This window comes from Urocitellus parryii, chromosome 3, assembly GCF_045843805.1.
Source record: "Urocitellus parryii isolate mUroPar1 chromosome 3, mUroPar1.hap1, whole genome shotgun sequence".
NCBI classification, from domain to species: Eukaryota; Metazoa; Chordata; class Mammalia; order Rodentia; family Sciuridae; genus Urocitellus; species Urocitellus parryii.
In genome coordinates, this window is record NC_135533.1 from 174,776,820 (window position 1) to 174,792,696 (window position 15,877).

Below are 15,877 nucleotides of genomic sequence, written 5' to 3' on the forward strand. Positions count from 1 at the left end.
ATATGAGAAAATAGAGGAAATATTTCAGAAAATTAATAAAATGACAAGCTTTTTTAAGAAAAAAGGGGAAAATTCAAGAAAATTAAGAAATATTACTGGAGTTTAACTTAAACTCATCTGAATGAATTTAAGAATAGAAGGGGAGGAGAATGGGAGAAGATGGAGGATAGACAACCAAATTTATCAGTTACATAGAATACAAGATGATTCACCAGTGCCGGGTTTCTGTTCTCGCGACTAAAAGGCTCAGGGGTCACTCTAGTTAAACTGAGCTAACTGGGCTGCACAAAATAACCACACAAGAGACACAAATACCTTTTTCTTTGGGGTTGCTGTGACGGCTCCTCTGACCTTAAGGGTCCGCAGAAAGAGAGAGCGAGTGAGAGCACGCGCTGACCCCTTTTATTGAGGAGAAGCTATTCAAATGAGGCGAGGGGTCAGGTTTCAGGGGCCTGAGTCTATCTTCATGATGTCCACTGTCAGCAGGTTGACTGACACCTGGGTAGGCCACACCCAAGGGCACAGTAAGAGGAGGGGACACACACACAAGGCACTTCCATGGAAGATTCTATCCTAAACAGGGCAAGGGGTTATATTACAAAGGAACAGGTGAGCGTAGCTTCACCCATGGGGCTGTAGCAAGACACACGAATTTCTGTGACTGAGCGCCTCAGCACCCAGCTGGGGAGTGTAACTCAGTCACCCGTAAGGTTGGCCTCCCACACACCAGAATTGAAAGATATGATCCTGTAAACAGAAAAAATACCCTGAATGCCCAGGACAATATATTTTTAAAGATCACAAACTAACCCTGCCACAAAAGGTCACACACTATTTTTCCTTTCATATGAAATATTCAAAATAGGTAAATCCATAGAGATGGGAAGCAGAGGAGTCACTTCCGGGCACTGAGGAAGTGGGGTGGAGAGTAAATGATTAAGGAGTATGGGACTTCCTTCTGAGTGATAAAAATGTTTTGAAACTAGATACAGATGGTGGTTGTACAACATCATGAATATACTAAATAACTACTGAATTCTTGCTTTAAAATGGTTACATTAGGTGAATTTATCACAATTAAGAAAAAAAAAAAGGCCATATGCTGAGGAGTAAGACATAAAGGAAAGATTAAGAAAACTTGAAGAGAAAAAGAAAGGCTCTCATTAATCATAATAAGCCAAATTATAAATTTTTTAAATATTTTTTAGTTGTAGTTGGACACAATATTTTTATTTATTTATTTTTATGTGGTGTTGGGGATCAAACCCAGGGCCTCACCTGTGCTAGGGGAGTGCTCTACCACTGAGCCACAACTCCAGCCCCCCAATTATAATTTAGTAGCAAATAAGCTTAGGAATCCCTTTTTTACTCCTTTACTCTCTTTCTCTCCTTTCTCCAAAACCTGAATTTTTCTTTTTTTGTTTTTGTCAAAATGTGATATCTTTTTTATTTTTATTATTATTTTTTTATTTTTATTACTTGTTGATGGACATTTATTTATTTATTTATTTATTTACATGTGGTGCTGAGAATCGGACCCAGTGTCTCACTGGGTGCTCTACCACTGAGCCACAATCCCAGCCCAAAACCTGATATCTTTTTTTAAAAGATATTAGTTGTAGATGGACATGATACCTTTATTTTATTTAGTTATTTATCTTTTATGTAATGCTGAGGATCGAGCATAGTGCCTCACACATGCTAGGCAAACACTGTGCCAACTGAGCTACAAGCACAGCACCCAAACCTGAAGTCTTAATAGCTTAATTTGACAAACATTTATTTCTTACTCACGGTACATGTGCATGATGTGCTCCACATTGTCACTTAGGGGTCTAGACTGATAGAGCCTGCCATCTTATGGTGTTGCTGTCTTCATATGTTTTTAGAGTTCCTTTAGTGGGAGGTGAGAAGGGATAGAATAGTCCCACTCTAGTCCCACTTTCTCTTAAGTGCTCTGGCTAGCATGCATTCTATGAACTTCCCTCAGTTCTAAGGAGCTCAGACATAAAATCCTCCTAGGTACTCAGAAAGAACAGTCAGACCAGGTATAACTGAGCACAAGAAATCTCTACTATGTATGCATACTCAAGAACAGGAGTCATCCTATCATCAGGCTTACCTTCTAGGTAGAAGCTAGAAGACAATATTGTATAAGAAAGGAAATATGATGCTTTAAAAATTCTAAAGGAAAATTATTTCTTATAGAATTATGTCTCATCATACAGTCAGTCAAGCTGGGCACGATGGCACATGCTTATAATCCCAGAGGCTCAGGAGGCTGAAGCAGGAGAATCTTGAGTTCCAACCCAACCTCAGTAATTTATCAAAGCCCTAAGCAACTCAGTGAGACACTGTCTCTAATAAAGTATAAAAAAGGACTGGGGATGTGGCTCAGTGGTTAAGCACCCCAGGTTCAATCCGTGGTACAAAAAAAAACTGTCAATCAAATAAATGTGAGGGTAGAACATTAATAAGGTTTTTCAGAGGAACAAAGTTACAAAAGCTTTTACCCTCTGTCCACCACTTCTCAGGATATTATCAGAAGTGTTACAAAAAAACAAGAGAATAAAATAGGAAAGGAAGATTTAAAATCTAGGGTCAGGGAGTTTTGTACAGGATACAACACAGACTAGAGCAATAAGGTTGAAAGACTGAGCAGGTACATTGCACACACCTGTAATCCCAGCCACTCAGGAGGCTGAGGAGGAGGATTCCAAGTTTCAGGCCAACCTTGAGAGATTTTTTTGTCTCAAAAAAATAGACTTTTGTCTCAAAATAAAAAGTAGAAAGAGCTGGGAATGTAGCTCAGTGGTAGAGCTTAGATCCTGGGTTTTATTTCCAGCAAACACACACACACACACACACACACACACACACACACACACATTACAAGATTGAGAGAAGGGAAGGATGGATGGATAATGTGATAGATTACCTGGATGTTTGACAGTATTGAGGAATTTTATTGTTCTCCTAAAACTTGGACTGTGTTTGAGAGAGAGATTTTTTAAAATCATTAAACAAAATGTGGCATTACAAACTCCAAAAATACTAAGTGTTGTGTAAGAAAGGAAATATAATCATATTATATGACACATATATAAAATAGTCAATAAGAATACTGATTATAGACTAGCAAAATGTAACTCTTGTGATGATAATAGTAAGTAACATATCAGAGAATAATCCTAAAGATTTTGAGTGAGTGATGCCTCAAATGGAAGAGTTTAAAAATCAGTTTATTATTTAGTAATATAAATGTAAATAACAAAAAAATTACTAAAAGTTAAAAAGTTGTTGCTTGTAGGAAGGAAGTGAATTTCAGGAATAGAATGGAGTAAGAGGACAGGTAGGACATCTTACATTTTACTTCTTATAGGACTGATGTCTTTTTAAATTATCTAAACCTTTTACTTTGAAAGGTTTAGATAATTTAAAAAAGCAGGGACAAATAGTCAATAAGAAATGAAAGTTATGTGAAATAGCTATGGGCTTTGGCAGACAAAAGTTTGTAATGATCATGGAGTCGTTTCAGTGACTGAATGATGGGTGTAGCCAAGTTACAGCTGGTTGAAGAGTAAAAGAATACAGCACTTATTTCACAAACTGCAAAAGTAGATTAAAGAAGCTGGGTCCAGTGGCACGTATCTGTAATCCCAGGGACCTGAGAGACTAGCGCAGATGGCTTACCAGTTTGAGGCCAGATTGGAAATTTAGTGAGACCCTATCTCAAAATACAAAATAAAAAGATCTAGGCATGGCCAGTCTCAGTGGCACTCACCAATAATCCCAACAATTCAGGAGGCTGAAACAGGAGGATTGCAAGCTTAAGGACAGCAATTTAGCAAGACCATGTCTCAAAAATACAAAATTAAAAGGACTAGAGGGCTGGGGATGTGGCTCAAGCGGTAGCGCGCTCGCCTGGCATGCATGCGGCCCTGGTTCGATCCTCAGCACCACATACAAACAAAGATGTTGTGTCCGCCAAGAACTAAAAAATAAATATTAAAAATTCTCTCTCTCTCTCTCTCTCTCTCTCTCTCTCTCTCTCTCTCTCTCTTAAAAAAAAAAAAAAAGGACTAGAGATGTAAGTCGGTGAGTGGTTAAGCAACTCCAGTTTCAACCCCCAGTACTACTCTTTTTGTTGTTGTTATTTTGTTTGTTGGGGTTTTTTTTAATATTTATTTTTTAGAAGTAGTTGGACACAATACCTTTATTTTGTTTATTTATTATTATGTGGTGCTGAGGATCGAACCCAGGGCCTCGAACGTGATAGATGAGTGCTCTACTGCTAAGCCATAACCCCAGCCCCTGTTTGTTGGGTTTTTGTTGTTGTTGTTGTTTTGATACCAGGGATTGAACTCGGGCACTCAACCAGAACCACATCCCCAGCCCTATTTTGTATTCTATTTAGAGACAAGGTCTCACTAAGTTGCTTAGCACCTCACTGTTTCTGAAGCTGGCTTTGAACTTACTGCCTCAGCCTCAAGAGCCTCTGGGATTATAGGCATGCACCACCGCACCCTATACTACTTTAAATAAATAAATAAATAAATAAATTGAAGGATACCAATTGGCATGCAGGATTTTAAAAAGGGATATTCAGAATAGTTATACTCTCTAGTGAAATGTAGAATATGAAAGTATGATTTCAAATAAATTATAAAGAAGATACATTATACCTTTACTAATAATCTTACATAAAACAAGACTTTTTTTTTAATTTAAGTTGTAGAATTTTTTATTTTCCTGAAGTATGTTCTATAGGCATCTTTGTTGAATTGTGTCAGCAGGGAAAAGTAAACTATTGGTATGACAAAATTTTTATTTCTCGTCTAAGTAAAATTCCTTTAGAATTACTTTATTTCAGCTCAATATCCTTGACTTAAAAAGGTTGCATTGGGGGCTGGGGTTATGGCTCAGCGATAGAGTGCTCACCTTGCATGTGCAAGGCCCTGGGTTTGATCCTCAGCACCACATAAAAATAAATAAAATAAAGATGTTATATCCATCTATAACTGAAAAATAAGAGTTTAAAAATGGGGGGGGGCTGGGATTGTGGCTCAGCGGTAGAGTGCTCACCTACCACCGTGTGAGGCGCTGGGTTCAATTCTAAGCATCACGTAAAAATTAATAAATAAAGGTATTGTGTCCAACTACAACTAAAAAAAATTTTTTTTTTAGTTAAAAAAGAAAGAGGTTGCATTGGTTGTTTCCTCTGATTCCTTCATAAAAAGATCTAGACTTGCTTTTTTTGTATTTTAAATAATTTTTTATTTTGGAGAATAGTATAGTTTGACTTAACCTATGACTTCAAATAGGAATAGACAAATAATTAAATCCTGTTTCAAATGGAAAATATACATGTCTAGAGCTTTTTAAAAATACGTCAGTATAGACAAAACAAATTGATTCATTGCAATAAACAGGAGTTTACTATCTACTAATAACTAGTAAAGGTTAATTTTCTAAACTTTGAAAGATATGGAAGCAAGGCATTTTCATATAGGCCATTTCATAGATTTTAAATGTTCTCAAAAAATTATAAGTATGGAGGTAATGCATACATTATTTCAATTTAGTTAATTGACAGTGTTTTAATTTAGTCAGTTCACAATGACTTACTTATTAAATAAGGTGCAATCTAATGAAAATAAAATGCAATTGTCTCCCTACCCGCAGTTTTCTGCATTAACCTGATTGCTCTCTCATAGTTTAAATTCTCTTAGTTCCCCTTCCAGGTTCAAGTTTTTGTTCAAGCTTGGTCATAGGAGTAATGTTATCATCTTTAAATTTGGTCATGGAATGTGTTACACTGCCTCGCTCAGGGAAATGCTGCTCCATTTGGGCTTGGATAGTAACATTTATTTTCTTTGGCAGAGAAGCTGATCGTAGAGGGGCATCTAACCAAAGTGGTAGAAGAAACAAAGCTTTCAAAAGGTTCGTTTCTGTTTTTCTATGGTTTTTCAGAGTTCTCTGGGATAATGAAGATAGATAAGTGTAAATTTTCAAGGTCATAGTATTTTAACCATCAGTTTATTTTTTGCAGCTTACAAAATGGCCATCTAGTAACAATTTCAGATGTTATATAAAATAGTTGGATTTCTCTTTTAGGAAAGATTATCTTGATTGGGAAGTTTCTTTCAAAGTGTGCATGTATGTGTGTTTTTGTTTTTTGAAAGTTAATGCTTGTTATAGATTTCTTCAGGCATTAAAATTGTGTTGTGATCTGTTTCACTTCCAGCATTATTTTCAGCTTTGATCTTAAAATTTTAATCAAACACAATATGAACTTATATGATAGGGAAAAATGCTTGTAGTTTCTCCTAGGGGTTATAGTACCTTTAAAATTTCTTATATTTCATGTTTTGTTGATTTTTTATATCTCAGTTTGATTTAAACAAAAATAGTGACTTTTGTCTGTAGAATTGTCTTATATTTTGTAATGAATGGTTCAGCAATTGTCCAAAGTAGTTTGTTATGTTAATTCTTTCCGTTACAGTCATCAGACTTACAGAAGAAAAGTGAGTTTTAATGCATCAAATCATATTGTCAAGTCACTTTTATGCATGAGGAAAATTAAGCAAATAAATCTGGGTGGGATGTGCTCATTGTCATAGTAGAATTTCTGTTAGACGTTGCCAGTGTAAAACTAGCAATCCTTTTGGTCTGTTAAAACAATGAATGATAAAAATTTTATACTTAGTTTTAGTACATTTTGTTATGTTAAAGTAAGTAGATTCATTGGCTTTTTAAAATGTCTAAACAGATGTTGTTATTTCAGATATCTAGTGGCTTCTATTCTGAAATTCTTTTCACAGCAGATAACCTTATTTGGGGAAAGAATGCATAGAATATGCATCACTAATATTGTTCTGACAAACAGGCATTGAGTTTCAGAATAGCGAACTATTTTTAGGACAAATGGCAATTTATTTCATCTTATTAAAGGGAGATGAGAGCACACTTTAAAATAGCTTTTTACTTCATCACCTAAATACCTATTCAGATTAGTTGGTTCAGTAGCCAGCACTTTGAAATAAAAGTTAAAGCTTGGGGGGAGGGAAGGAATCAGTGCTTCTTTAATGAAAGAAAAGTGCCTTGCTGTTAAGTGCTTCTAATTAATGCATTCTAAATTTCAATATGTTTGCTTCAAATCATGTGCCATTATTGAAAAATCTTTATGCAGTACTGCTGATTTTATTATTAAGTCTGTATATAAAATATGCATTGAAAGTTTTAAAGAATATATTTTTCATTCAGCAGTTCCACTTCTGGGTGTTTTTTTTTAATTTTTTGCAGTTGTAAATGGACAGAATGTCTTTATTTTATTTGTTAATTTTTTAATATTTATTTTTTAGTTGTAGTTGGACAAATATCATTATTGTTATTTATTTTTATGTGGTGCTGAGGATCGAACCCAGGGCCCTGCACATGCTAGGCGAGCGCTCTACCACTGAACCACAACCCAGCCCCCTATTTGTTAATTTCTATGTGGTGCTGAGGATCGATCCCAGGGTCCCATGAATGCTAGGCAAACGCTTTGCCATGGAGCTACAGCCCCAGCCCTGGGTTTTTATCTTAAGGAACAAATTGAACAAATGTGCAAGGATGTTTGTTTCAGTGGGTTTTTTTGTTTTGTTTACAGTGCTGGAGACTGAATTCGGGGCTCTCTACCACTAAGCTACATCCCCAGCCCCCCAACACATACATATGCTAGGCCACTCAGCCCCAGCCCCAGCCCCCAAAATTCATCTTTTAAAAATGAAAATATAAAGCTAAGTTTTATATACTCAGGGATTTTTCTATCAGTAGCCAACATTTGTTCCCATTAATCTTTAGAGCAAACTGGATGGCTAAAATATGTTACATTTTAAACGTTTTCAGTCCGGCTTATAAAGCTGTTTTGTTTGTTTGTTTTGTTTTGTTTAATCTGGTTAAATGTCTCTTTTTTTAATGCTTTCATTGGTGATATTTTTGGTGAAATTTCTTTTTTACATTGAAAATATCAGTTGTTAGAAATTGACAATTGCAAACTGTTACAGTCTTAAGTATATCGTCTAAAGATTTCACCTACTGTAGTGTGTTATCATAAGTTGTATATGTTTTATGTTTAAGGCCTAACTCAACCTAATCATTACAGTAGCTTTGGAAGTAGAAATAGAAAGAATACAAGAAGATAATTTTACCATTAAAAAACTATATGCTTTCAGGCAACATACTGTGGCTCTTTAAACATCAGTTTCCTCATTTGTAAAATGAAATTTTCACTTGCCAGATTGTTGTGGGAATTTAATGAAATGTTGCTTAGTAAGCAGGAAACACTATTATCAGGTTTACCGTTTTTTATATTTAACTTTGTTTTCCTGTTCCAGTGGTACAGGAAATTGTATATGACCACTAAATTCGTTTTACCCATCTGTAATTATGTCTACTCAAAGATACGTTTTTTAGGATTCCCAGTTTGGGAACAGTTTTGGTATTGATTTGATAGCTTTCTTCCATTTTCTATATATTATTAATATACATCTTATTAAGCACTGCAGAGACAATCAGTAATAGGTGGATTGGGGAGGGTTTGTTACAGAAACTGAACTACGGGTGCTCTATCACTGAGCTATATATCCTCAGCCCTCTTTATTTTTTATTTTGAGTTGCTGAGTTGCCAAACTAGCCTCAAACTTGTGTTCCTCATGCCTAAACCTCCCAAATTTCTGGGATTACAGGCATGCACTACCACACCCAGTGATTTTTTTTTATACTAGAAATTGGTGGCACCTTCATAATTGAAGAATAGGTGTTTTGAATATAAGTTAATGCTCTAACTGAAGAATAGATGTTTTGAAAATAAGTGGATAGTCTCACATTAGTTCATTTAGTTTTGTGTTTCATTCTTGAATAGAGTTGGTTTGCCACTGGGGGTTTTTTGTTTTGTTTTGTTTACAGTGCTGGAGACTGAACCCAGGGCTCTCTACCACTAAGCTACATACCCAGCCCCCCCCCCTTTTAATTTTGTATGTGTGGCCTGTTGTATCAGGCCACACAATGATGGACTATCATTTGACTCCCTGAAAACTTGCATTCTTATCCCAAAGTAGATGTGTACTACCTTCAATCAACTTCCTTTCTTCTTTCATCTCTTTCAGCATTGTTCTATGCATAGAAAATATAGTAGTTAATCAAACAGACAAAAATTCATTCTCTTAAGGAGCTTACATTTTAGTGAGATCTTGATGGAAGATTTGGTGCCCCACATTTAAGGCAATTTTATAACACAAGTTAATACTCTAAATATAGGACAAAACTTACTTCTAAGTCAAGGAAATACTTTTGAATATACACACTGTTAAATCCGTGACACAAAGAAAAGACCACCGACTCCAATTTTAAATCAGATTAAAGCAAGCTTATATTGTGTACACAAGAGAACTAGTTGGCCAGCAGCTGTTTCACCCAAAGCAGAGAACAGCAGCCCAGCTCTCCAGGAAAAAGCTTTTATAGCACAAAAACTTACAAATGGGGGTGTCTTGTGAACTTACAGCTAACAGGATTCTGGCAAGCATAATTCAAAGGCAGATAGCAGATTAATGATCCACATACTTTCAAGGTAGGGAGTAAATTGAGATTCCAACATCAGAATTTCTGAGGGGCTGCTAAGGTTTTAGGGAGGGTTGTTATCTGGTCAAGGAGAGCCAGGCAAAGGTGAGTTTAGAGCAGGGGAAAGAATTCCAAATAAGATTAGCCCTCAGAGTAAGGTCAGGCCAAATAGTTATCTTAGTAAAACAGAAACGAACTTTTAATAACTTTGTGACAAGATGGTTCCCAATTCTATCTCTTAAGATAGAATTAGGTTGGGTTCATCAACACTTGTTTCACTTCAAAGAAAAGATCATAAAATTGTCAAAAATCAGCAAACATCCGGGGAGAGCCATTTTCCTATCTGTTCTTCCAGAATGATTCTTTTTCTATCCATTTATAGAGATTAGGTGTACAAGCGTGTTTTATTTGAGAATGTAACTTTGTGATCCAACCCAGAACATTCAGAAATGTCTGTCAGTGGCACACCATAATGTAGCAGAGGTCACAGATTAGGTTCCCACGGGCCTTGATGATCACTTCTAATCTGAGCTTCCTGTCACTTAGCAGTTGACTTTTTGACTACAAATGGCAGTGAAAAAAGAAGCAAATTAAGCCACAAATTCTAAGAGTGTTTTAATATGAAACACCCTTAACAAGTTACATTTTAATATATTAAGTATTTTGACAGTAATAGCTGTTTTAAATGTATTTCTAATTTCTTTCAAAATGGAAAATATCTCAATTAGAAAACAGTATATATAGTCACTACAAAAATGTGAAATAATAGTTTAACTATATGAAATTAATAAATGTTCGCCATGAATCTTTCTGCATAGTTATACATACTCTTTTACTTAATAGTAAGTGTATCTTGAATATTTTCCATTCCACAGTATGCACATTTCATTTTCCCATAATGAACAAATAGTATTGAGCATCAGTGTACCCTGCATATACCTTACAGACTTTTGTTTCCTTAGAAAAAATACTAGAGTTTGCACATTAAAAATTTTGATATATATTTCCACAAATAGTACAAACATATAATATTATAAGAAATAAGCATACACTTAGTGAATTTGTAATCCCACTAGAAAAATAAAATATATACACATAGACTTAGGTATAGTGGCTCATGCCTTTAATCCCAGCAACTCAGGAAACTGAGCAGGAGGATTGCAAGTTTGAGTCCAGCCTTAGTGACTTTCACAAGACCCTTTTTCAAAAATAAAAGGGTTGGGAGTACAGCTCAGTGGTAGAGCACCCAGGGTCCAAACCCCAGTACCACTATAAACATACATTTGCAAATAAATAAGACACAGAAAGTTAGTAATAAAAATAAACATCATCCTGGAGAAATGAAAAGTATCTTAGAGATGAGGACTTCAGCTTTGTCTTACAGAAGAAATAGGCCAAGTTGAGGGTAGGGAAATACTTACTTGAGCAAAAAATTGTAGACTATTATGAGCTGGTACACCTCCCCTATAAAGAAGCTGACATGACTCAAGCAAAACTCCTGTGGGAATTAATGGTGGGACTAATAGCTAAATTCTGCAACATAAAGTTTGCCTGAGGGGTTGTGGAGAATGAGGAAATGCTACAGGATTTTGGGCAGAGAAATTGCCTTCTTTGTAAATGCTGCCCTAAAGAATAGCATAGTATATGTGAATATGCCATTACAGATGAGAATCTGGAGCCTAATTAATTACCAGTCATCTTTAATAAAATGTTGGCCTATAATTAGGATTTTTGAGAGCAATTAGTTGAAAACGAGGCCTAGGGTGTCTTCATTGGACCTGGCAGAGCATCCCTTGCAAATAAGTACCAAACTTTTAAAAAAGTTTTTCCTCAGTGTGATTCCATATTTATGGTTTCTAAAGAAATAGATTGTTATTTTCTTATTCTAAAGGTATTTGTAACAAATGTGATTTTATAGGATTTTATTACATGAGTATAAATATTACTAAGGCAACCTTCTAGCTAGTGTTTTTATATAATAAAGCCTTTTTCTTTCATCCTCTTTATACAATGTCCACATTGTACTGGTAATTTTGCTATATTTGTTGCAGTTCTCTGAATACTTCAACAAAGCTTGCTTCATTTTTATTTCTAGTTGGCAAGTGGACAACCTTGAACAAAAAAAAAAAAAAAAAAACCAGCCCTCTGCGTAGCAATTTAATTTAATGTGAGCTCCATGTAATAACCAGCATTCCATTTTGGACTGGGGTAGTGACAAAGTAAGATTCAGTGATCTCAGTTAATTTTTAAAATCTACTACTTTGCATAATAGTAGATTTTGAGCATTCATACCCTGAAGCAGTTTTCTTGTTATAAGATATTTAATTATAATAAGATTTTTACTTTTATGTTTTTTCTTGGTAGAAAACCAGGCAAGAGCAAAGGACTCTGACTTATCAGATACTCTGAGTCCAAGCAAGGAAAAAAGCAGCGACGACACTACAGGTGAGTTTTAACCTAATGTTAAATAGCAGTTTAGGTACGCAAGTTAATGTAGATGGAGATTTCAAACTTTGTAGGGGTAAAATAGTGCTTTCATTTGTCAATTCACTCCCTTGACTGTTAGATACCTATTTCTTTAAAAACTACTTTTAACTATCCAACTATAGTAGCTGTGTAAATTTAGTTACTTATTTTGATAATAATAGATTGCTGATAGTTCTGAGTGCTGTCTGTAATTATCTCTTTTTTCACCTTTCTGTAGACGCCCAAATGGATGAGCAAGACCTAAATGAACCTCTTGCTAAAGTGTCCCTTTTAAAAGGTACTTTAATAGTTTTTATGACATTATAAATCAGGATATCAGATTCACCTTTTGCCAGAAAAATCTGTGTCATATATTGTGTGAAGTTTTTAATTAAGAGTTTAAAATAGATTCTGTAAAGTAGCAGAAACTAAAATTTTAAATGTTCGTGTTGGTGCCCAATGCTTTAAAAAATTATATTTTACATGTAGAATAATTCAGATCATAATTTTAAGATTATGAAGGGCAAAGCAGTAAGTGGTAAAACATGAAATGTTTACATTTGAACTTATTAACATAATGATGATAAGGTAAAAACCTTAACTTTCTAGAATCACCTGTTTGCTGTTTTCATATGGTAACAGTATAAATTTGCTAATTTTCTAATCTCCCTAGTTCTTAGGGCACTCATCAAGAAATTCTGGACCGAGAAATTTTAGATATGGCTAAAATAAGCAATACATGTAATTAAATCTTTTACTTGTCTAACCTCTAAAAAGGAATTACATTTATTTCTTGATATTTGTTTACAAGAAATGGGTAGGAAATAAATCAATATTTATGAAAGTGTCTTTAAAGTACATTGGGGTGCCTTATTGATAAACCTATGATTATCATCATTTATTCTCTTTTATATTGCCTTATTATACACAAGAAAAATTGACATAGACTGTTAGCCCAGTCAGTTAAGCATATCAGAAGTGGTAGACTGACACCAGGAAGCTCTCTGGGACCAGAGCAACAGTAAGAGCCTAAGGAAGTTTCTTTTTGAAGAAGTGCCTATTGTTCTGGCTGAGGTATTAAGAGATATCACAATCAGTCCCTGAGCTTTGAGATTATATTTGAAAGGAGTCCTAGTTTCACCCTGCATGACCCAGCTGTTGGCCTAGTTGTATAGTGATGGGGATGGAGGGAGATCATCGAGATTTTCTTAGTGTCCTTTAATCTGGACCTCCTGGCTTTCTTTTTTTCCCCCATGGATACTGAAAACTATAAGGCTTCTTGGACTACCTTTGATTGAATTCCACAATCAGGGAAGTTCCTGAATTCTGCTGGCCCAGGCAGCCAATTGCCAGTTTGTTCTTAAATTTGGTCATGGTTTCCAACACATTTACTGATCAATACTCTTCTTGGGGGACCTTTGATGTTAACAAGCCATCCTTTTATTCTAGTGTCATGGTAATAAATATGTTAATGTTTGTAGAAGTCCAGGAATCTCGTCTCAGAAACACAATACCATTATTGTATAAAATGTTGTTTCTGATATTGAAAAAATATTTCAGAACCTGTGGGCATTTGTGGGAACATGGAAAGCGAGAGGGGAGCTGAATGAATAATGAACACCCCTCATACAAAAGTAGCAATTTTTATGGTGTTTTGAACTACAAAAATTTCCCAGAAATCTTTTTTTGTGGGGGGGTGGCTGTTACTGGGGATTGAACTCAGGGGCACTCAACCATTGAGCAACATCCCCAGCCCCATTTTTGTATTTAGAGACAGGATCTCACTGAGTTGGTTAGCGCCTCGCCATTGCTAAGGCTGGCTTTGAACTTGTGATCCTCCTGCCTCAGCCTTCTGAGCCACTGGGATTAAAGGCATGCACCACTGAGCCTGGCTCCCAGAAATATTTTTTGCAGCCAAGTGCAGATTAGTTTGTAAGTAGCATTTAGTGCTTTTTCGTTTTTATTTTTTTAAGTCTGTTTTAAATTCGATTTTAATCCCATTGCCTACCACAATGCCATTTATTCATTAAAATTTAGTTGTTTGATGAATTAATTAATAATAGGCCTCTTACATCTAAGTTATGAAGCCTCAAAACCATTAGGAAAATAACACATTCTAGCCACAGTGCTAAGTGAATCCTGACTTTGCCATTTATTTGTAATATGTCATTGGGCAAATTGCTTAACTCCTCTGTGCTTTAGCATTTATTTTCCTCACTTATTAGATTGGGAAAAACTGTCTTCATAGAATTATTGTGAAGAGTACATACAACGACATACATGGACCATGTTCCATAGTGGGAATGTAATATGTCAACCACCATAATGAAGACACATGATGGTGGTGGTGATGGTTGATAAAACCAAACCTATCTATTGAAGAACTTTCATTAATAGAATAAAATTTGAGGATTTTAAAATATTTCCTACTTTATCATTTAGGTAATGAATCTTTTCCAATAAATAATGCATCCAGATGTCAGGAAAATAATTTTAATCTATGAGTGTCATAGAAAGGCTAAAATCTGTCAAAATGACAGATACTGATTCTCCACAATATAGCCTAGGGGCTAAGGGCGAGGACCGTAAGAGAAAAACAGGTTTGAGATTTGAGTGTGCAAGAAGGATGGTGGGTATGCAAATACTGCTAGTAATTCTTTCAGGTGCTATCAATGAAGATGGGTCCGAACTTCCTTAACCTTGCTTTATCTAAAATGACAGAACCCTCAAATTTTTCCTTTTTTTTTCTATATGATGGGCAACTTTTGTTAATGAAATAGTATTTTTATTAACACCTATTGAAAGATTTTGCATCTTGATTTTAAGAACAGACCCAAGTTGAATTAGTCAATGATTGCATATAAAGAAAAATTATCCAATTAGAGCAGGCATATTTTAGAAGAACTTCTAAGAAATAATCACCATAACTCTAAATGGTAATTATGTTTTTCTTTTATAAGAGTTTTATAATTTTCTTAAAAATAATGTGTTTACTGATATATAATACAAACATTAGGTTATATTTTATTTATTGTGTGTGGGTATGCTTTGTAATCTTTCTAATTAGCTTCAGTGTCTTGACATAATTTTCCCCTAAGGAAAGTTTATAAATTTTTATACCTCACTGTCAACTTTTAGAGCTACAGAAAGGAATTACATACAAGTAGCCCATTTTTTTCTCTCATCAAAATGCTTTATCCAACTTCCTATGCCATAATTTTCATATTTTATTATTTCCCTTTTAAAAAACCAGCAAAGCTTTATTGAGAATTATCATATAGTCTCTTCATGTTATTCATCTAGGATTGGGAAAATAATCTAAAGTAGACGAAGCATTCATCATGAGATGTAAATAAAATTATAATAACAGTAGTACATTTTTTTCTGATATATTAATCATTTCAATCAATTTATGACTTTTTCCCTTGTGGTACTGGGGAATGAACCCGATGATACTCTACAACTGAACTACATCACCAGCCCTTTTTATTATTTTTATTTTGAGACGGGATCTAAATTGTGCAGGCTGGCCTTAAATTTGCAATTCTCCTGCCTCAGCCTGCCAAGAAGCTGGAATTACAGGCATGTGCCACCATGCCCAGCAACTATTTATTCCTCTTTTGAAAGGGTAATAAAGAGTGGATCAAACTGCAGTTCTCTATGTACTTGAAATCACCCGTCACCCGCCATTTAAAAAAAAAAAAAAAAACATTTATGAAATCCATGGGCATAATAGCACATGCCTGTAAACCCAGCTATTTGGGAAGCTGAGACAAATTATAAATGCAAGGCTAGCCTGGGCAACTTAATG

General features: G+C 35.1%; 1 protein-coding gene across 24 annotated transcripts in view; it reads left to right on the forward strand.

The window, feature by feature from the left end:
• The window catches only part of Slmap (sarcolemma associated protein), a 149,603-nt gene that overhangs the window by 106,227 nt on the left and 27,499 nt on the right, over positions 1–15,877 (forward strand). For all 24 annotated transcript variants that reach the window (XM_077796216.1, XM_077796223.1, XM_077796220.1 and 21 more), the window contains 3 exons: positions 5,884–5,943; positions 11,965–12,045; positions 12,305–12,364. In XM_077796216.1, the coding sequence (XP_077652342.1) occupies positions 5,884–5,943; positions 11,965–12,045; positions 12,305–12,364 (201 nt within the window). The remainder of the gene's footprint in view (positions 1–5,883; positions 5,944–11,964; positions 12,046–12,304; positions 12,365–15,877) is intronic.